Below are 23,219 nucleotides of genomic sequence, written 5' to 3' on the forward strand. Positions count from 1 at the left end.
ATGGTTGTGTTATCAGCATCTTCGCATGCTTATGTTTGTGTGTGTGTGTGTTTGAGTGCATGTTAAAGAATGTGTGTAGGACCCGCTGGGTATGTCTCGTTCTTTTATTGTGCTGAGCTCACGCACAGTGACACTACTTTCCAAAATAAGAACGTCCTTTTTTTTAAGAATGTGTTTCTTCATCTTGTACCTGACATTAACACTGATTTTTTTTAAACTTATGAGAAAAAATCGTGCATCTCTCAGAGCCGATTGTGTAAGTGTTACATTTACAGAGAGAAATATTTGCAGCATGCAGAGCTCAGCGCCCTATTGTCCTGATCAAGCTGGATTTCCACCCTCACTTGGGACCGTGTGGCTGCGTGCCAGGCCTGAGCTCTTTTCTTCTCGAACCACATCAGCTCCCCTCTGCAAAAAATATCTTCAAGATATTTTCGGTTGCCAAGATATCATTATGCAGTGCCCCATAAACCAGCACATTTAGATGTGTGCAGCGTTTTTTATAGTGTTTTATATTGGCCAAACATATCAAATCCTTTCGTGTCTTTACAGGTTTTTCATCTTCCATCTCTTTCCATTGTCTGAAGGATAATAGAGCCATTCTTGGTTCTTTAACAGTTACAGAAGGAATGGGGCAGTTCAGCAAGGTCAAAGGGTAATCCAAGGATTAAATTATGCAATATGACATAAGAGGATGCGCTGTTGTACTGAATATCAGCACGGCTGAGATGCAGCTGTAGGCATCCCTCACTCACTCACCTTCTATACCGCTTTATCCTGTATTCAGGGTCATGGGGACCTGGAGCCTATCCCAGGAGGCTTAGGGCACAAGGCAGGGTACACCCTGGACAGGGTGCCAATCCATCGCAGGGCACACACACATACACACACTCAAACACTACGGGCAATTTGGGAACGCCAATTAGCCTAACCTGCATATCTTGGACTGTGGGAGGAAACCAGAGTACCCGGAGGAAACCCATCAAGCACGGGACGGGAATCGAGATTGGCTGGGAATTGAACCCTGGAGGTGCAAGGCAACAGTACTAACCACTACACCACCCTGTGCTAATATTAAGTACAACATCATAACCTTACTGCTTTTAGGCAAAACTTCCCCATATGACATTTATTATCATCAGATTTGTTTGCTTATTTAACCAGTTATTTTTCTCTGCCAATACATTTTTTTTCATGACTGGTGGAGCACCATGAGATGGTGGACAGTAGTGAGAAACTTGTGAGATTTCCTACATATTTTCTCTTATTCCGCTAAACAAAGTGTTGTTTAAAATGACATAAGCTAATCAGGTGGGTTTTCGTAGTGTTTAAATGTCCCAGCGGTCTTCCCGGTTATTTTCACCACTCGTGGGACGCCTCACCTCCAATTGAACACCCGGTCAGAACTAAGTGTTGTGTACATACTGTATAGTTAAATGTCCCCTTGTTGTTTTGCTCTGTTATCACCACTCAGATTACTTTGTTGGAACTAAACGTTGTATATTACACAATAATAATAATAATAATTAGGCTCAGGGCTTACTTACTTCGTAATGAACGGTTAATTATGAGCTGTTGGAATGCTTTAAAAGCAAGAAGTAATAGTTAGATATAGTGCTAGTATTCTGATGGTGAGAGGGAAAATGTTCTCATCTTTTGTTACAGAAATGCTGTGGTTTCTTGTGATGAACACAGTGTCATTGTCACGTTTCAGATGTGATGAATCTCAGGAGGGCTCTTTGTTCATTGTTGCTGTTCTAAACAGTGTATCGGTTTGCCCTGAACAGAAGCGTCCTGTGTTTCCTTTTTTTCTTTCTGTCTGAGCCAAAGCTGGAATACCCACACTGCAGTTCTGTCCAGGGTGTCCATGTCTGAGGTTTCTGAGGTTTCTGTGTCTTGGCAACTGCAGTTACACATTCATGGTGTGCATTTATAAAAAGCAGGGTACAACTAACAATAAAAAAAAAAAAACGAAAAAAAAAAAAAAAACATGTGGAGATTGTTTATTTACTTAAAATCAAGACTTTATTTTGTATAAAGGAAATGATTTATAATGCATGTCATGGACTGCAATCTACATACTGTAGAGTCACTTTACATACAGTATCTTACTGTTTCTTTCATTCTTAGTCCTCCCTGTGGCTCTGGTCCTGAGTGTAAGAGCTTAAATGTTCTATGTTTGGTTCAAAAGAATAAATTCCCTCGACCAGCTGAGCACTTCATGCACATTTCCTCATTCTCATAGCGATAAGTACTGCTGTAGACTTTATGAATGACTCCAGCCCTGTGGTTAGGAATGTTATTTACAGTAGGAAGCCATCTGTGGTGTCTGAGTATTAGGGAGCACATTGACCTGAGAGGCCTAATAAGGAGGTTCCTGAAACAGCCTGACTGGAGACATATATTATGGTGGAGGAGTAAATTTAGGCCATATTTTAAAGGATGGCTAAAGGACACATCCTGACCTAGTTAAATCCTACTCCTATGAGTGTTGACCTAACACAAGTTGAGCTGTAATAACCCCAAAGTAGGACACTGTTTACATGTGATCGAGTCCTTTATTTTGCAAAGTTAGTTTTATTCAAGAGAGTTTTAAAAAAAACATGATTTGGACACATTGTGCAACATTGTGCAGCTTTTGTTGCTCCAATTGATGTCAAGTTGGTCTGCGGTAATGATCCAAGTTCTAAACCTCCTGCGTTCCAGCTTTTTCTTCCCTCTCCTCTTTCTAAGGATTAGTGCATTTCATCTTGGATAAAATGTGAACTGAGGCATCACACTGTAACATTTCAGTTTTATAGTGCATCTCTGCATTTTTAGTCGACTTTGAGCCATGTGTCAAAGCAAGCATATAATTTCCATCTCACTTCATAACTCTTATGTCCAAACTCAGCATTTTAAAAGTCTGTGTGGAATGTGTTGATTACTAGGTTCAGTGTTTGGTATGTGTCTTGGCTGTTTTGAACTCATTTTCTGAGTTATGGCGTGAGCAGTCAACTGTCACAAAGAGTTAGTGTGCGGCAAGGCTGGCTGTCTGTATGTTTTGGCCAGATAGACACTGACATTTCTCTTTAAATTAAGCTTAAATGTGTATGCATATTTTACAAACTACTTTACTAATGATGTATAACATCCAGCCTCAGCAATAATACCTAATCCACTTTAATTTAGGATTTCGCTACATGCTTTCGCACTCAAAGACTGCTCTTAGCATACTTGATTTAACTAATCAGCTAACTAACAGCCTTTTCTGAAACTAAGCGGGGGGTGATAGGCCAGAGAAAACATGAAACATGTGCAGGACAGAAGGTCCTCCATGACCAGGGTTGGGAACCCGAGACAGTGTGATGCTTTAAAAATAGAGAACGCTGCCACCTTGTGGAGAAATATTATAAGGTTACTTACATTAAATGGTGGTTCTTGTATGATGTTCACTTCTAGAAGGACAAAGGTTTGTGACTAATTAAAAGTTTTACTTAAGCGTAGTTTTTATACATGAATTTAATATTGGCCTCCTAAAAAGCTTTTTTATTAAAAGCTAGGAATTCTCGCAATGACTTTATCACTCAGGATGTCTTTATCCCATGATATAATATCGTAATACCCGTATGGCTTATTATTCTAAACGTATTGTAGTTATCATAACTTATATCGACTAACTTTAATATCCTTGCACTGTTACAATATTTCAAAAACAAAATGAAGCTTTCCTTACTTTTTTTTTTATCTAATTATTATTTATTACTATAAGTTAATAGTTTAATGTGGCCTTATTGTTTTGGTGGCCCATTTTTGAAAAAAAAAGACATCAGGATACGCCAAACATCAAAAGTGTTGTATTGTGTAGTTTTGTGTTTTATGTTGTTGTCTTGAGTAGTTATTATAGATGAATCAGTAGGATGTTTCTTGTTTTCCTCACATTTTGCTGATTATGTGCTTGTGCATATGAATAATGGTAGCAAATAACGTCATTAGGTTTTTGACATAAACAACTCGATTTACATCTGTCGTCTTGTAAAAAATATAATCGGTACATTTTTTCTTGGAATTTCTCCCATTTTTTTTCTCTGATTTGATCTTGGCCAAGTCTTACGCATCTGTCCTCTGTCACATGGGAGGATTGAAGGCAAAGATTGGAAATGCTTTTTTTTTCCTATATTTATTTAGATTTCATTTAAGAACAGTGTAGCGGCTCATATGCCATTTCATCATCATAAAGCATTTTATTTATTAGTAAACACTCAATACACAGGTAGGGAGTGTCATTTAAACGATGCTCAAATGGTATTTAGGGGCCCAAAGTGTGCCAAGAAAATACCATTAGACCACCACCACCACCACCAGTCTGTTAGATACAGTAGAAGACAGGATGGATTCATGCTTTCAAGTTGTTTGTGCCAAATTCTACGAATGTCACAGCAGAAATCAAGACTCATCAGACCAGAACCTGAAGTTTTCTTTTTTAACCCTCTCTCTAAACGCTAGAGATGGTTGTGTGTAAACAGCCCAGTAGATCAGGAGTTTCAGAAAACCCCAACCCCTCTGGTACCGATGTCAATGCCGTATTTAATGTATTTATAATGTATAAGGTATATAATATTCTTTATCATGTATGTACTCATAGTAATAGTATCTTTAAAAAAGACAACGTAATGTCTGTTTTATCACAATTAAATGTAGCTCTTTAGCCCCCCACCCCAAGCTGTAATATCACTTAGCTAACCCAGTTTGCTCCATCAGCACGCCGTGTTTCAATAGCAGTGTCCGTTCAGTGACTCACTTTCTCCGGTGATGCATCAGAATAGGTCCACTGCCTGTGTCTGGATGCTTCTGGTGCAGATTTATCTGCCATGTGTTATTACAGTGAGGGAGAACTTTAGAGGGGCAGATGGTCTGATCTTCAATTAGCCAGTGACATTTTAGGAAAACAGTAGGTGATCTGCAAGAGTGTTTAATCCCTAAACATGCTAATTTAACCCTCTGTTTACAGCCATGGCCAGAAGTTTTGAGAATTACATAAATATAAATTTTCACAAAATCTGCTACTTCAGTATTTTTAGATCTTTTGGCAGATGTTACTATGGTATACTAAATAATAATCACAAGCATTTCATTAAGTGTGGCTTTTGTTGACAATTAAATTAAGTTCATGCGAAGAGTAAAAATATTTGCAGTGTTGACCTTTCTTTTGTAAGACCTCTGCAATTTGCCCTGGCATGCTGTCAATCAACTTCTGGGCCACATCCAGACTGATGGCAGACCATTCTTGCATAATCAATGCTTGAAGTTTGTCAGAATTTGTGGGTTTTTGTTTGGCCATTTACAAGTTCTCAATGGGATTAAGGTCTAGGTAATTTCCTGGCCATGGACCCAAAAATTTCTATGTTTTGTTCCTCGAGTCACTTTTGCCTTATGGCAAGGTGCTCCATCATGCTGGAAGAGGCATTGTTCATCACCAAACTGTTCTTAGATGGTTGGTTGAAGTTTAATTACCATTCTCTACTCATGGTTGTGTTCTTAGGCGAAATTGTGAGTAAGCTCACTCCATTGGGTGAGAAGCGACCCCACACATGAATGGTCTCAGGATGCTTTACTGTTGGCAAGACACAGAACTGATAGTGTAAAAGTTTAAAAATACAGAAGCGTGTTTCTTCCAGATTTTCATTTGAACACATTTAAAAGTGCTAAAATACCAGGAATTATTAAAAAATTAATTAAATCATATGAAGGTAAAATGGTTCAGATAGCCTAAAATGTCTCTTAATTTTTTTTTTTTTTTTTTTTTAATCTGACTAAACAAGCAAAGACTAATAGAAAACTGTTAGCAATGGCTCAATAGCTTGCTACTCTACTAGCATAGCATTTTATTCATAGTTATCTTAGTTGTGGCTGTGTCAGACTTTAGCATTAATATACTGTATAATGAATATTACATTTATATTATTTCTTCTAAGGCTCTTAACTCTCTGTAGCAGCTTACATAATAAAAGAACAACTAAAATGATAGTCATGAAATTAAATGTACGTGCTAATTTACCTTCTAAACTCCTGCTCTGAAATAAAGACATTTTGGGACAGTTTTTGACCCGCTTTAGAATATGTTCTGCTTTGTATTTTATTTTTGGTTTAACAACCAACGGTGGAATATTTTGGGATTGTGATAACTGTGGCTGAGGTTATCTGAGGTAAATTTAAGAGAGAGCTGCATTTGCTAAAATGTACTCTTCATTCAAATATTAATAGAGTATGTTCATATATAGTACTGTATTTACCACCACAGTGCTCTTGATTGTCTATAACAGCAGCTCTGAGTACTAGTTCCTGACCAGTTAGTGATTTAAATGAAAGATTGATATTAATTAGGGATGGGAATCACCGGGGGCCATCCTACACCATATTATCACGATACATAGGTGATGATTAAATTTGTATTGTACGATTCTGTATCACGATTTTAAGTCCTGATTCAATATTTTTTTCCAGATGTTTTTAATTTTAAACAAACATACACAATTACTACAAACAATATTATGCTGTGCAACTAATTTAGAGCTCGCCACCTGCAGGATTATAAAGAAACTGCAAAATTTTACGATCTCAAATAGAAACATATATAAATAAAGGAATTAAAAACTCGATTTTGATGTCAGTGTGATGATACAGGAATTGCCACACAAAAGAATCACGATACATAGTTGAATAAGTTTTTTTCCCAACTCTATTATTAATCCATTTGTTTTAATATGTTATTATTTTTATAGTAACGACCCATTCACTTTCTTGGTGGAATCATATTTAGACATATTCTGAGGCTAGTGAACAATATTTTCTCTATTACAACATGCACTGTCATGTTTTCTTCCTTGCATTTAGCACACTGTACTATTGTACATATAATTTGTACATTTATATTTGATAGATATCATACAGTATATAGTATACAGGTGCAGTATACATAATACCATGTACATAATTTTGAGCCCAGCCTGGTTGTACGTGTGTGATAGGTGTGTGTGTTTGTGTGTTTATTAGCCCCCTCCCCCAGCCATGTCACCCCTTCCCCCATCACGTAAAATTGGGAGGTGCATTTACAGAGTGACACATCATCTAAATGTTTCCTTCTGGTGTTCCTGGTGTTACACACACACACACATGCAGGGGGAGGGAGTGTGCTTGAATGAATCATGCAGAGATGTTCATGTTCAGTGACTGCCTATCGACACGTTCGAACACACGCTCGGCAAGAGCATCCTTAGATTCGCACGCACACACACGCACACAGTGAGCAGGAGAGGAGGGGTAGGCTGTGGAGACACAGGCAGCATGAGGCTGAGCCAGAGAGTGTGACGGCATGTTGAGGAAGCTGGTATGCCGGAGGATCTGCGCCTGTAAGCATCTCTCTTTCTTTCCATCGAGGGAGGGAGGAAAAGAGGGGAGGGATAGAGGGAGATACAGGGCCGGGAACAGATAGAGCAGCACTGGGTGTGAATGCCGGAAGGGTGTGAACTGTAGCTGATCTTTAACGCAGAGTGAGCGAGAGCGTCATGAAGCGGTGGCAGTGGAAAGGACTAAGAACAGATGTCGCATTTTTTCATGGATCTGTCACTATCTGTGTCTTGTTTTAATGTATGGTGTGGATAATTAATACTGTTCATTGATCTTAAGATGAATCTGTCAGTGTCTCAATTCTGCTCATCTTACTGCCTTGTTTGAAATACGATGTTTATGATAATAAATCTATGTAGTATTAAGTACACATGGAAGAGGTGTTTATCACAAGAAGCATGTAGGAGAAAGATGAAGGATGACTTCAAGCTGTGTGTGTGTGTGTGTGTGTGTGTGTGTGTGTGTGCGTGTTAATAATTCATTGAAATTGATTGCCGATCTGGCACACTTCAGTGCAGCTCTCACGTGTACGACTCAAGGGGAAATGTGTAGGCACTTCCAATATAAGGTTGTGCTGAATAGCAGTGAGAGTGCCCTTCATAGAGGAACCCCATAACCACGACTAGCCTAGCATTGCTATCACGTTCCATTTAGCCTAGCATTGACCTGACGTTTAAAGGTGTTATTATAGTTACCTACGTATTAACCCTGATCCGTTCCGGTATCTTCGTGTTGTAAAAATGTAAGCGTTTATAAATGGTTCGAGTACTAAAAGTAAGGTGTAGTGAGCGAGAGACAACGACAAAGCCATATGTATTATTATTATCATCCTCTGAAACTGCCCTTTCCTCTGGTGTGATTAAACCTAGGATAGCAAAAGTGATCTGAATTGATGTGCGTGTTTATTTGGGTCACGTTTGAAAGGAAAACATCACATTAAGGAGAGAGTAGTACAGTACTCACATCACGTCATCACATAGTGACAAGCCATGCACTAAAAATCACATCACCCTAAAGCTAACCTAGCTCTCACGTCACACATTTATTTGTTTGTGCTCTTTAATCACTTTATCACGTCATGAGATTATGACTAGTCTAACACTGACATCACATCACCTTATGGTGAGCATCACATCATCTTATCACACCATCACATCACATGGCAAGCTCATACATCACATCATGACTGGGCCATCTCTCACAACATTTTCACGACTTCACATCCACTAGTCTAGTATATAGATCATGTGATCTTATGACCAGCTATGATGTCATATTACAACAAGAAGATCTTAGACATATCAAGAGTATTTTAAAAACAAAATTGCATCACATAACATTACACTACTACTAGCCAGCAATGACGACTGTTACATATACAAGGGTGATACAAAATGCATCATTTTCCACAACATCTCTTTGCTTTTTAATACACTTTGTCTATTTACTGTATTAACAAGCTTTCATATTCCCTTATTAAAAAATGTTTTGAGTTGAGCTGCGAGCCACGCATGCACTGCTATCTTCACTTCTTCTGCTAAAGTGAGTTCAGGACTATAGGAAGGACGCCTTACCATTTCTGTAGGTTTATTGGTTCAGAGTTGCTAAACCTAATGCTGGCACCAAACAGTGATTAGGCTAAACAACTCCATGATAAGGTTCTTTACCTTTTAAATCACTCACACTTAATTTATATGTGTATGTGTCTATTAAATATGTGGATTTATTATCTGTAATTACGTTTAACCTATACAGAATAATGCATTTTGAAAGCATTTACACTGAGAGATATCAAGAATTATTTTCACTAAATTTTCCCCCCAGATAAGACCGTAGATGATGATGACTCTGTGGATGGAGGACGTTCATCTGCTTCCTCTAAAGGAGCAACGTCTGTCCGCAGGACAGGATCCATGCGCAGGCCGAGCTCTGCCTCGAGCACCAAGAGCACAGGTTAGTCCCGCCCCTAACAGATATATTATACCACAACTTTCACTGTTTCTTTTAAGAATCATAACTGGAAATTTTATATAGTAAATAATGACGTTGAATAATTAATATAATCGACTTATTATGTATCTGTGTATTTTGTGTGTTCTTTCCACAGGAAAAGAGTCAGGTGCTGGTGTTGTGGATGAGGAGGATTTCATCCGTGCCTTTGAGGATGTACCCACCATCCAGGTGAGAGCCAATTTATTAAATAACGTTTTACTTCCTGATGATCTTTAATGTGTTTAAAGAAATTGCTCAAGGTAAAATATTCTGTTCATCATCCATCTGTGCTGTGTATCATTTGTGCTGTCGGCTTAAAGCCTTCATCCACTGGTATACGCTAATAGACTGTATATAACAGAACAAACACTCCATGGTGTCACCTATAGGTTTTCTTAAGAGCACTTTGGAAGTTGTTAGCAAATTGTGGGAGCTCTGGTCGTCTCCATCGTGGCAGGAGCTGACTCCGCCTGAAATATGGTTAATCCCTAAATGGACCAATGAGTAGAACGAACAGAGCTTGGCTGTTGGTTGAAGCACAGACACTTAATTATTCATAATTTTATGGCTCACTATAATTGTAACTAGAGTTTTATAAGACTTCTCCGCTTGTACAGTTGTCATGAATGGGAACTCTAGGAAGGCTATGAAGGCCAAAAGAGTTTACAAACATGTTTGTTTCTGTTGTAATGTTGGACATTTTAACATAGGGGTCTATGGGGATTGAACTCCTTTCGGTGTCAGCTCCTAGTAGTCATTCAAGGAAATGCCCCATTGGTCATTCTTTCTTTGGCCCATGCGTACACTAGGGTTTTTGTGGTAAAAAATTAAGGATAGAAATGTGTAATGAATAAAAGGCTACACTCATATTTTTTCCATCTGATTTGTGAAGTATGATGGTCTTGTCATTTTCCACGGCTGTAACAGAAATCGAATGGTCACTGAGGCTGTACATGTTGGAGAGCAGACAGTTCCGGCTCTGTTCATGAGGATTGTGCTTTGTGCCTGTTTCAGATTTACTCCAGCAGAGAGCTTGAGGATTCCATGAATAAAATCAGAGAGATCCTCTCAGATGAAAAACAAGACTGGGAGCACAGAGTGGTCGCGGTGAGCGATTTCCAGCCATTTCCTACTTTTGTTAATAAAATTAAAGTTAAGGTTGGAATTCTAGATTATTTATTAAATTAAATCTGTAGTAGATTCTGAAATTAATCAGGCAGCATCCATTTGTGCCTAAGGCATCTGAATCTGAATATTGTTCTGCTCTGAGTCAGTGAGTGAACAGCAATCAGTCAGCCAGTAAGTATGGGTAAAAATAAGACAATTAATCAGCACACTAACAATATCTGTAAGCAAGTAAAGTAAGTAAGTAAGTCTGAAAAAGTAATTAATGCAGTCTGGAAGTCAGGGAATAAAGCAGGAAGGTAAATAAATAATAAAGTGGTTGAATAAATCTGACTTAATAATAGGAGTGTACCCCGAGTACCCTCTTCCTCTCCTGAACTAACTAAATTAAAGCTCTGAATAGTAGATTTTGTACATGCATTCAAATAAAGTTGTTTATTTCTTATAGCTAAAGAAGATGCGTTCGCTGTTGCTCGCTGGCGCCACCAATCATGAAACGTTCCTCCAACAACTGCGGCAGATGGAAGGAGCGTTTAAGCTCTCTGCTAAAGACCTGCGCTCCCAAGTTGTCCGTGAAGCCTGCATCACATTGGGGTACATCCAGTTTTTCTTCACCAGACACTTCGCATGGCTGTTAGTTAAAAAGATGTCACTTCTAAAAAGGCTGTAATGGAAAAGATCAAATAATTAAATTTGCATTATGGTTTGTGTTTAACAGGTTTTAGAGTTGCTTTTAGGGTTCATGTGCTACATTACATTCAACATAGTTAAAGTGCACTGAAAAATATACACACAATAATCAATTGATCTGCATCATTTGGTAAGCATGTAAAGTGAACAGTGATGTTCTCTGTCTCTCTCTCTCTCTCTCTCTCTCTCTAGACATCTGTCATCTTTGCTAGGTAATAAGTTTGACCATGGAGCTGAGTCCATCATGCCCACGTTGCTCAATCTCGTCCCTAACAGCGCTAAAGTGATGGCCACATCTGGCATAGCAGCCATCCGCTTTATTATACGAGTGAGTGCATATTTATGATGTTGTCTGCTGTCATGCTGGCTCATCCCATGTCGTTAAAGACCAGATTTGCTGCATGTCTTGTGCAGAAACAACAGAAAATCAATTACATTGATCAGAGCGTTATGTCTATGCCAGCACCCTGGCCTTGTGTTGTAGCATCATTGATGCTTCTGCTTAAATACTGCCGCTCATAGAGAATTAATAGCAGATAGACAGATGAAATGGTAGATCAGAGCTTTATAATGGTTGCGGAGGACAGGTAGATCAGAGTTTTGTAATACACAGGGGGTACAGGTAGGCCAGGTTTTTATAATAGACAGGGAGAACTGGTAGATCAGGGGTATATAATGGATGTCGGAAAACTGAAACCAGTCAGAATGTATGACAAGGCTTTATAATAGACTGGGGAATTGGTAAAGCAGGGCTATATAATGGACAGGAGAAGTGGTAGATCAAGACTTTATAGTGGGCAAGGGGACATGGGAGCTCAGGGCTTTATAACGGACAGGGGAACTGGTAGGCATCTTTATAATGGACAGAAGAGTTGGTAGATTAGAGCTATATAATGGGCAAGTAAACTGGTAGATCAAGGCTATTTAATGGGTAAGGGAAATGGTAGATCAGAGCTATATAATGGGCAAGGGAAACAGGATCAGGGGTATATAATGGACAGGGGAACTGGTAGATCAGTGCTATGTAATAGAAAGGAGGACTGGTAGACCAGGACTATATAGTGGGCAAGGGGACATGGGTGATCAGGGCTATATAATTGATGGGGGAACTGGTAGGTCAGGACATTATAATGGGCAAAGGAAACTGGTAGGTCAGGTCTACATCCCAGATGGGGGAACTGGTTGGTTCGGGCTATATAATGGACAAGGGGAACTGGTAGATCAGAGCTAAATAATGTACAAGGGGACGTAATACTGTAGGTTAGAGCTATACAATGGACAGGAGAAATGGTAGATCAGGGCTATATAATAGATGGAGAACTGGTGGATAAGGACTATATAATGCACAAGGAGACTTGGTAAATCAGGACTATATACAGTAATGGACAAGGAAAACTGGTAGCTTAGGGCTATACAGTATAATGGACCGTGGAAACTGATAGGTCAGGGCCACATTATGGCCTGGGGATCTGATAGATCAGGATTTGTCACCAGAAGCTTGTGAGACTGAATCCCTGGAGTAACATTTATAATTATAGTTTCTTTGAAGATACCTAAAAATATGGTTCACACTGTTTCCATGCAATGGATCTGCGTAATTTTTTTCACCTTTGCACTTTAACGGCCACAAAAGGATTGCAGCCTAAAACACAGCTCATGAGTCATCCGTAGTTTTAAATCAGAGGGTTGAGTCATTTAAGGCAAAAGAAAGGCTTGTATTACTTTAATAGCATCTCCAACTTGCTGCTCAGGCGAATTACAAGCTGCTGCTTTAAATCTTACTAAATCCCCCTTTTAAATGTATTATATTTTAAATAGAAAATAATACCCTTGCCTGACACGTGCATTGTTTGCTTATTTTTATGTTTTAAACCCATCAATGTGTTTGTCTCCCACAGCACACACACTATCCTCGGCTTATTCCCATCATTACCAGCAACTGCACGTCCAAATCCGTGGCTGTCCGGCGGTAAGGCCATCGACATTTTCTAGTGCTGAATAGATAACGTGTTGACAGACTAGTCTAATCTTTTTATACCTTCTCAGGCGCTGTTATGAGTTTTTAGACCTTTTACTCCAGGAGTGGCAGACGAGCTGCCTGGACAGGTAGGACTGTTTAATTTTTCATAAAGCCCTTTTTTAACATAATTTATTTAAACTTACAGTGACAACGCTTTCCTATTCAGGATGATCCCCACATATTAACTGGCACACACATCCTCACACAGAGGTCATGTCCTTGATCATTATCCCTTGTGGTCTCGTCGTGGTTGCCACATGGGCTTCTGTCAGACTTCCTGTGAGCACAGGATTGTATCATGATTGAGAGTGGTTAATAAAAGCGCATGTGTGGTTTCTATAGGAGAGCAGAGAGACCCAAATATTGATTTTGGATCTGCTTGCACGAGAGCTTCCTTCAGCCCTGAATGTCTGGTGTGTCATTTCAGGCATGTAGCTGTTCTGATGGATACCATTAAGAAAGGAGTCCACGATGCTGACTCAGAAGCCAGATCCGTCGCCAGAAAGTAAGTGCATTTGGCTTTTTCTCTTAGAGTCTGTGTATGAAAATCATGAGCTTGATTCGAATATTCTGGTCTCATATTATGTAGGTGTTATTGGGGATTCCATGGCCACTTCAGTAAGGAGGCGGAGCAACTGTTTCAGGCCCTCGAGCAGACCTATCAGAAAGCTCTGCAGTCACATCTGAAGAGCTCGGACAGCGTGATGTCTCTCCCGCAATCCGATCGCTCCTCCTCCAGCTCTCAAGAGAGCCTCAAGTAAGACAAGGATCAAGCTTAGCTATCTGCACTTGATTTTTCTTAAAGAAATTAAATGCTTCCCTTTTCTGTTTTTTATTTCTCTTTCTTGTAGTCGTCCGCAGTCTGCTAAAGCACCTGTAGTAAGCAGCGTAACCAGAAGTAAGTCTATGCCATTTGTTTTTATTCATGTGACTGAATTGTATTTCCTAGGCCTTTATTAAGTTGCATATAGTAATGACTATTAGTGTCTAACTGTAGCTCTGTCTCTCAGGTAAAGTGGTGAGCGCTAAAGTTTCCTCCACACCTGTCTCGCTGCAGCGATCACGCAGCGATGTTGATGTCAACGCTGCTGCCACCGCCAAGTCCCGAATGCCCAAAGTACCCGCTGCTGCTCAGTTTAGCTCTGCTGGTGCACTGCCACCTGGCTCCTACGCCTCGCTAGGTAACGTTACATCTGCACTTGGAAAATGAAAGGTTGCATCATTAACAGAGGAAGTTAAAGTGGGTTCTGTGGTTTAAAAAAATGATTGCAGTGCAGTATTTTATTTTTAGGGGGCACTTTTCTCTTCTGCTCTAATATGAACCTATTGATTTGGCTCATTGGCTCAAATCTAAAGGTTGGCACAATCCCACGTATTCAACATAGTCAATCAGCCAAGACATGTTTAGTGTCCAACACTTGCTTCTTTAGTTTTTTATTGGAGCTCAGTACATGTCATAGAGTTTCAGAAACTACATAAGTATGTCTGTATGACATTATCCAAACCGTGGTTTGGGGCGGACTGGGTTTTGAACTACTAATCTGGAAAATGCAAAAAAGGAACAAATTGTAGACACAGTGGCAGTGATTTTGGTGGAAAAATGTGTAAAATTAGTTTCTTGTCCATACTTGTGCTGCTTGCCCTGTATTGATTGGGTTTAATGCAGGATAAGTGCAAATTTTTTTCTGGTTTTAGGGTGTTTTGCTTTATATTTTCCTCTTAAAATACAACCATTAACTTTTGATTTGTATTCTTTTATGTATCATTTAATAGCAACTATAATTGAAGTTTAAAAAACAATGAATAGCACTAATAATTAAAACAAATATTCTGCCTTTCTTTTGGTCTCCTGCTTTTATTTACCTAAGATGCAACTCCTGGTAATGTGGAGGGTAAGGTTTCTGTGTGTGTGTGTGTGTGTGTGTGTGTGTTTAGAGTTGGGGTTTGTGTCTAGTCCTCCCTGTCTCTCATCCTGTCCTAGTCCCTGTGTACTGAAGATTCAGGGAAGCCCAGCTCAGTTATTTCATTTGATTCACATCTGATTTATTCACTTGTTATTTGTACCTGAAGCTAAAAATCAGATGAATCAGGTTTGTTAGACCTGGGCATCTCTGTGATTGATAAGCTATAAATGATAAGATGTGGTTTATAAATGGTAATTGATATTTAGTGATTGATAAGATGTTGTTTAAAAGCTGTGTTTGATATGCTGTGATTAATAAGTCTGCATGGATCATCTGCATGATGTCGGACCGGTATCTTCAAATTGACTTTACTGGAGTGTCTTAGATTTTTTTTTATTATATTTTTATAACGGGAGTGGTTAATCATTTAAAAGTGTAAAGTGCATTTTTTCGATTTTGTAGCAGATAGCTTTTTTAGGGCATGAAGCATGAGTGTTTACAGAAAGAATACTCGGCTCTGTTAAAAAAATCTCTGCATTTAAGAAGCCACAGGATATCAGTATAAATACGCTTGAGGCCTCAGAGGTTGTTTGAGAACTTACCTAACCAAGACCAAGAAGGCTTATAGGCGGATAACCGTGCTATCAAAACTGCTACAGTCTTGATAAAGTTTAGTTATCAAAAATCATCCTGAGCTTTGAACATTCTATGGAGCACCATTAAATCCATTGTTAGAAAAGCAGGAAGAATATGACTGGGGAGAAAACATCTACCAGCCTGGGATTACGCTCAACCTGATGTCTTCAGTTACATGTACCACATACTTTATAGTATATTTATTTGTAGGTATACGATTATTTGCCAGCATATCGTATGCTGGTTCACACACACAGTCAGTCACACAGTCATTCACACACTATGGGAAATTTGGAAAACGAGTTATTGCATGTCTTTTCTCACTGTGGGAGGAAACCGGAGTACCCGGAGGAAACCCACCAAGCACAGCGAGAATATAAACTGGGTTATTTAAAACAAATTCAGTACTGTGTACTTTAACTTTAGAATTAAAATGTTCAGTAGATTAACTTTAAAAAAATGTGAATTAATTGTTTCAGACCAGATATCCTAGTGGTATGAGGAAACACCGTCTGCTATAACATCACTGCTTCTTAATTCTCCGGATGGGTGACATGTAGTCTGATTACAAAGGAAATGATAGTTTATTTTAGTATTAGGTTATTTAATTATAGTAGGATAATGATTAAATTATTAATAATTAGAATTAAATATAATTAAATTATTATTAAATGATTAAATTATAAAGATGTCAAAACTTCAAAAGTTTTGACATCTTTTTAAAAACTGCATGGTGTAAAGGTATGCAAAAGTGGCACAGTGGTAATTTAGGGCTTTTTTTTTTTTTTTAAGAGGTAAGTTTTGTGGTGTATCAGTTTTTAGCATTTTTTCAGTTTAGTCATGTTGCCTTATGTGTCTTGTGAAACTGTTTTTATAAGCACGAGTGTATTTCTGTCTAGAAGATGATTCCATCGTCTGTGCATTTTTCATTTTATTATAATCCCACATTTTTCTAAAAGTTATCTAAACTTGTTTGTCTTATTTATGCATGTTATCCACTGCTGCTTTGTTTTTATGTCTCTAGGCCGGGTGCGTACACGGAGACAGAGTTCAGGCAGCAGCGTCGGAGGCGGAGTCTCTGTTACAGATAGTAGGGGGCGGAGCCGAGCAAAAGTGGTGTCGCAGTCGCAACGTGAGTTTTCATATCGCATTCCCTGAAGAATTTTTGCATATTTGTTATTCGTTTTTAGTGGTCATAAGAAAATCCTTACAGGCCATGTAACGGTTAAATTACTGGATGAATTTAAATGCATTATCCACAAATACAGAATAATTTAAGATTCTTAAAAAAAATATGATGCTCTTTCTCTGTTTCATCATAAAACAGAAGCATGCTTGGGATTGTTGCCCATGGCAACAATCAAAGATGATTAATGTAAGGAATAAAACACTATTGAATGTGCTGCTTAGGAAAATAATCAATGGCACAAAGTAGAGTTACTGTTGCTACGGTTACGTTGGTTATTTTCCTGTAACAGCATATAACAGAGTATTTTATTCTTCTTCTACCACAGCATTTTTTAAAATGAATAAACATTTACCTTTTATGCATTAATCGTCACATTTATTGCTATGCAACATCCTATGATGTTGAAGCTGTTTATGTTATAGCAGCTATAAACTGTTCCTTTACCAGCATCTTTTCTTGAAGATTTTACCATGGCAGGAAAAGTAATATTGCCGTTTTACCCCCATTGTTACAAATCGTGTCACTAGAAAATAGTTTTAAAAATTCTTACTATAAAAAAGCAATGTATTTAAAATAACGCGTTAATATTCGCTTTGCACCTTTGTCTGAGCTTCTAATCAACAAAAATTAGGCATTTACCAGTGCTGTGGTACAAGCAAATGTATTGACATGCCCAGTGCATGTTGGGTAATACAGTTTCATTGTCATTATGTAACTGGATGCCCTTCGCTGCCCTGCGTGCTGCTCATACATAAGGATCCAGATCAGCAAACCAAGCCAGTGTTAAGACCCACGGTACAGCAAACTTTCTGCCCACTACAGCATGATGTCACCCCCCAACCACCCAAATGTACAATTCCTCCCTTTTTAGTTTCATTTATCGTGATGTTGATGTACATCACTGTTGAATTTGTTTAATTTCTGTTTATGTTTTATGACTTCCTTTGTAATGGTGTTCCTGCATGTCATAACGTTTTATACTGTTTGTGTGTTGTCATACTATATTACTATAAGATGGATAAGAATACTCTTTCACTTTCTAACTCTGTGTGTGTGTGTGTGTGTGTGTGTGTGTGTGTGTGTGTGTGTGTGTGTGTGTGTGTTTAGCTGGGAGTCGTTCCAGTTCCCCTGGAAAGCTTATTGGTCAATCCTATGGCAAAACGTCTTCTGTGACCCCTGCAGAGAAACGCAGTAGGATACCACGAAGTCAGGGTTGCAGCCGAGAAAGCAGTCCCGGTCGCTCCGGCCAGGGTGAGAGAAACACCATGCCGCACACACAATGCCACAATTTTATGTCGAAATTGTGTTGGTCGTATCAGTGTGAATTTTGTATGATTCACAGCACCGTACCATAGTACAGGGATGCCCCAGATAAGGTCCGATTGGGCAAAAACTAACCAAATACATCAGTGGTGCCTTAAGGAATATACAATACAATAAAACTCAGAAATCCTGATTGGACAGGATTAATAGACATATGCCAAATGTAAGAGCTTCCCACACACAAAGCATGTTTGTCTCATCTCTCTTGTAAGACAGTGTTGAGTGTTGTAGCATTATCTTGCTGCTTAATATTCTTTTAGACGTATTATTTTCATAAATTTTTAAATGGATCATGATGCTAGTGATAGTCCAAAGCTTCGCCCAAATGATTGAACATCAGAAAATGCCATTTGTTTTGTTTTGCTGTCAAACCCTTCGTTTGTTTGTTTGATTGATTGATTGATTGATTGATTGATTGATCCCAGAAATTGTAACTTTTTGCAGTCATACAGCTTTGTTTTTTGCCTCAGTTTGTCGTTGACTTGCAACTAAGTTTAACAGCTTTCAAAAATTATGCAACCCAAAGCCATGCCTTGTTTGTTCACGTCCTGTAAGCAGGTCTATTCAGAGTCGAACTGTGTTCTTACTGCAGGTAAAATGCTCTAGAGTTTATTAGTACCTAGATCAAGAAAATCCCACAATTCTGTCAGATCAATTCTTTTTAACTTTGACTTAAGTATAGTAAGTCTGGTACAAAGATGGAAAACACAACGGGGTTCAATTCAAATGGACTAAATGCTTGTGTAAATAAAAGCAGCCTAAGCTCAAACTGATAGCAAAATAAATTCTGTTTCAGCTCGAAGATTTTGAAACATGACCCAGGGATGTCAGGGGTCTTACAGAGGCAACACTATCTCCATGACATCGATGTGAACAAAGAGAATGCCATTATTAAAATTAGGCTTGAACTGTACGAGAGGGATAGAAGATAATTGTTGATGTAATAAGGAAAACTTATATTGAATGACCTTGTTTATTACTGCATTGATATAAAAGCTCACACAAGTACAGGTCGTACAATACTTTTTAGTGACCTCTCATATTTAACTGATTAATGGCGAAGGGCCAGACAGACGTGATGAGAATGTGATGGGCAGGTTTGGTCTTCAGGACAGGAACGCAGAAGGACAGATGGTGGTAAAGTTTGCAAAAAGGGATGGAAATGGCAGTAGTGAATACTTTCTTCCAGAAGACTACTTGGGACCAATGGTCCAGACCAAACTAGAGTGTAAAAAGGTAGTTGGTGTGAGAGAAGAGGACCCAGAGAATAGGTTTAGGTGAAGCCAGATGATTCTCTGTGGTCGAAAGAGTCAAAAGGCTAAGAAGAGGAAGATTTAGCAGTAGAGATATTTCAATAATTCATTCTATTCATTCAGCAGGAGAAGTGTAAACCACATCATTATTACACTATAGACCTTTGACAACAGCACTTTATATCTGTTTTTGTACCTGTTGAATACATTACTGAAAAAAGTAACAGCAGATTTCTTGAAATTGTGAAGCCTGTGCTTCTTTTTGCTTACTTGTTATCGCTCTAAATCCTGTATATTATTTATAGCTAATCTTTTTTGTTTTTATTTGATAAAAAATGTGAATTTTTTTTAATCCTATTTAAGGTGTGTTATCTGTATAGGCATTTTATTTTAAGGCAGAATAAGCTTGAATACTGTACATCAACAGTTCCAAAAGTTGCCTAATTCAAAAATATTTCAGCTTTGGAGGAACTATTTGTTTTGTTCAAATCAATTCAAATCAATTTTATACCATTTGTTTTATAATACACTGTCATAGAGCTACAGTACTTTACAGAAATCCAGATACAGATAAACATGCGGAACGAGCAAGCCAGTGGTGACAATGGCAAGGAAAAACTCCCCGAGACCTAATGAGGAAGAAACCTTGAGAAGAAGCTGACGCAAAATTGAACTCTTCCTCTTTTATAGTGTGATTACAAATCATTACAGTGTTCAGGTCTAACAAAGTGTTTATAAACAGTGTAAGTTTGTTGAGTATGAGCAGAGTGGGAATAAGAGTCCTGGGATGAGTATAAGCGTGTCTTTATGATCACAGCCGAAGATACAAGAAACAAATCCATTGCATCCGCTTTACTATTCATTCCTTCCTTTTCTCGTCTGTAACCACTTAACCTCCCTCTAACTTCCTTTTCTTGTGTCTTATCTGTCTTATTTTCCTCTCTTTCCCTCTGCTTGGACATGTGTGTGTGTATATATGTGTGTGTGTGTGTGTGTGTGTGTATGGGGGCTGGTAGTGCGGGGGAGTCGTATCCCACGGCCCAGTATGAGTCAGGGTTGCAGTCGTGACACAAGCAGGGAGAGCAGCAGAGACACAAGTCCTGCACGGAGTTTTACTCCCCTTGGTGAGTCACACACGCGCACACACAAGTAATGATAATGATAATTGAATTTGCATGTTAAATTGCATATTCACTTTAAACTAGATAAAAACATTTTTATGCATAATCAGAGCAGAGTCTATAAATAGTGGCAGGACTAATTGACAAAAACATTTCTAAAAGTTTGTGTGTGTGAGTAAGCAAGGCCTTCAAACAGCTCTAGCTTCCCGTGTTCTCCGTCAACTCTTTACCTTCTTACTTACCTGCATGCTATAACAATAAACGCTGAACTTCATAGAAATGTTTTACTCCATCCCTTAAGTCTTGTTTCGCTAGAATGTAATGTGTGTTTGTATAATTAAAACCACCAAGTGATCTGGCCTGTATTTGTCTAGTGTCTCGGCGCCAGTCACGCTCCACCAGTGCCCTGACAGGCGGCGACGCCCTGCAAACAGGTGACCACTGGCATGATGGCCGAACTCACGGGGGAACCAAAGAGCACACATTCACACATTTCACACCTTACACCTCAGCCTGAAGCCCTTGTCAAATTAATACAAAAGGTGTTCAAGTCAAACCAGGACTTTTGATTGTGCAGAATAACAGAAAACAGCGGCAACTTGGCGGTGCCTTCTGATCAGTAACCCACAGTCTTAAGCCACCGTTTGAGCCGTCACTGCCCTATTAATTATATAACGCATGTTCGAATCAATCCGAGACTTCTGATTGTGCAGAATAACAGAACACAGTTAGGAAAAACTCCATTTATTTCTCTATATAATCTTCTGCTACACTAATGCACTTATCTCAGTGTTTCACTTGTGCTTGGGTACCATCAAGGTAGAAAGTTTTTTCAGTACACCAGACTCATGATCAGACTAGTCTAATGCACCTCTTCCGCAAGTTGTTGACAAGATATCGATCGATTTTAAAGAATCAGGCGTTTCACTTACTGAATGTTCACGGGAAAGACTTTTTTTAAATCTTTGCACCATTTAATGTTTTACTGCAGCTAAGAGTCTCATCACCGTAATGTGTTTGAAGTCTCCTTTAAATGACAGTTGATTTCACAGCTTCAATCACAAGAAATTTTATCACAGGTCCCGGTTTGACTTACACGCTTCTACAAATTTATAAATTGCCTAATTATGGTTTTATGATAGCTGGCAGTTTGAGCGAGGTGTGAAGTCTGTGATTTTTTCCTCTGTTGATTTGCGTATTGTTTCGTTTATGCTTTTTATATTTTTTATAATGTTTGCTTATTGTCATTATGGAATTCAGTTGATTTAGTTATTGATTTATTATTATTATTATTATTTTATGTGTCACTGGGTATATATTTTTATTTATCGTTACTGGTTGTATAATTTATTTTCTCATTTTTAGAGGTTTAAAGTAGAGGCTTTTTAAATCTTTCTAAATAATTTTCTTTGACTTTTTCCAAAACTGAAACAAAAATGCAATTAAAATCATCTAAGATATTGATTTTTAAGATATTGATATTGATTTATAACTAGTTTTTAATTAATGTGGTGCTAAATTCTTTTTGCAGATTTGCCAGATTCATGGTAAAAGCATTGGTGTTCATCAAAATATGATCATGACCATATTCTTTGTACTGTACAGCTATTAATATGGTACAGTTATCAATGCTATAATACTGTATGTTGTTATACAACTCTTTTGACGTTTTTGTTACAAAGCTCTACTTTAAAGCTTACTATTACTGTACATCATTAGAAGTAGATACGCTGACTCTGGTGTAAAACATTACATTTGTATTTTGTGCCTTGGACTTTATGTTTTTATTTGTATCATTGTACCATTTTTATGTTACAGTACATCTTTTTTTTATTTTGTATGGTGATTAATATTTGTGTTTTTCTGTTGTTTTTTTATGTTTTGTGTGATATTTGATGTTGCTGTTAATCGATGTAAATTATTGATTTAAAGGTGTTACAAATTTTATAATAATTAGCATAACATTATAAAGCTACCTTAGAAAAAAAAAATTCCGAAGTAGGCATTTATCATTTTAGGCTTCTGGTTGAAAGTTTTAGAGAAACGAGATCATTTGAAGCAGCATAAAAGAGGGGGCGTTTTGATTGTGTTTTTTTAGAGGGAGGGTCTTGTTAGGGGTTCACCATGGGTCTGGTTTAAATCCCAGTTGGATCAGATCCCTAAAATTATAAACTGCCCATTTAAAGATTATGTTAAAGAATAAATAAACAGAATTTTGGCTGTCTCTATCCTCAGATCGTTTCGGGCTGATCCATCAGGCACGGATCTCTGCTTCAGTCAATGCCATGCGCATCCTGAACACAGGCATGGAGGTGGAGGCGGCTGTGGCTGATGCTCTGGTGAGATTGCATTTGTTGCTTAGCTTTGTTTGTAACGTAGCTAAATGGCTGACCTGTAGCGGTTAACACCAGAAGTGTGTGGGAATTATGAACCGAAAAATCCTGACATGTCACTGTCTTTGCTTTTCCCTCTCTGGCTGTCTTAAACCTCATCAGCTATTAGGAGACTCCAGGAATAAGGTTTGTTTTGTTTTAATCGGCAATTAACTCGTGTCATCCCCTCATCTCATCTTCATAATTT

General features: G+C 38.3%; 1 protein-coding gene across 19 annotated transcripts in view; it reads left to right on the forward strand.

Annotated features, from left to right (window-relative positions):
* LOC128542760 (CLIP-associating protein 1-B-like) overlaps positions 1–23,219 on the forward strand; it is a 70,198-nt gene that overhangs the window by 26,999 nt on the left and 19,980 nt on the right. For 6 of the 19 annotated variants that reach the window (XM_053512744.1, XM_053512743.1, XM_053512748.1 and 3 more), the window contains 18 exons: positions 9,211–9,339; positions 9,494–9,567; positions 10,393–10,485; positions 10,952–11,097; positions 11,386–11,521; positions 13,092–13,162; positions 13,240–13,299; positions 13,641–13,718; positions 13,803–13,970; positions 14,065–14,111; positions 14,224–14,394; positions 16,778–16,885; positions 17,699–17,737; positions 18,050–18,193; positions 20,535–20,642; positions 21,014–21,073; positions 22,875–22,978; positions 23,135–23,158. In XM_053512744.1, coding sequence (XP_053368719.1) covers positions 9,211–9,339; positions 9,494–9,567; positions 10,393–10,485; positions 10,952–11,097; positions 11,386–11,521; positions 13,092–13,162; positions 13,240–13,299; positions 13,641–13,718; positions 13,803–13,970; positions 14,065–14,111; positions 14,224–14,394; positions 16,778–16,885; positions 17,699–17,737; positions 18,050–18,193; positions 20,535–20,642; positions 21,014–21,073; positions 22,875–22,978; positions 23,135–23,158 — 1,760 coding nt within the window. Of the gene's footprint in view, positions 1–7,297; positions 7,389–9,210; positions 9,340–9,493; positions 9,568–10,392; positions 10,486–10,951; positions 11,098–11,385; positions 11,522–13,091; positions 13,163–13,239; positions 13,300–13,640; positions 13,719–13,802; positions 13,971–14,064; positions 14,112–14,223; positions 14,395–16,777; positions 16,886–17,698; positions 17,738–18,049; positions 18,194–20,534; positions 20,643–21,013; positions 21,074–22,874; positions 22,979–23,134; positions 23,159–23,219 lie in introns of those variants that run through there. The other 13 variants (XM_053512745.1, XM_053512759.1, XM_053512754.1 and 10 more) reach the window with 8 other exon arrangements.

The sequence above is a fragment of the Clarias gariepinus genome, chromosome 15 (genome assembly GCF_024256425.1).
Source record: "Clarias gariepinus isolate MV-2021 ecotype Netherlands chromosome 15, CGAR_prim_01v2, whole genome shotgun sequence".
Lineage (NCBI taxonomy): Eukaryota > Metazoa > Chordata > Actinopteri > Siluriformes > Clariidae > Clarias > Clarias gariepinus.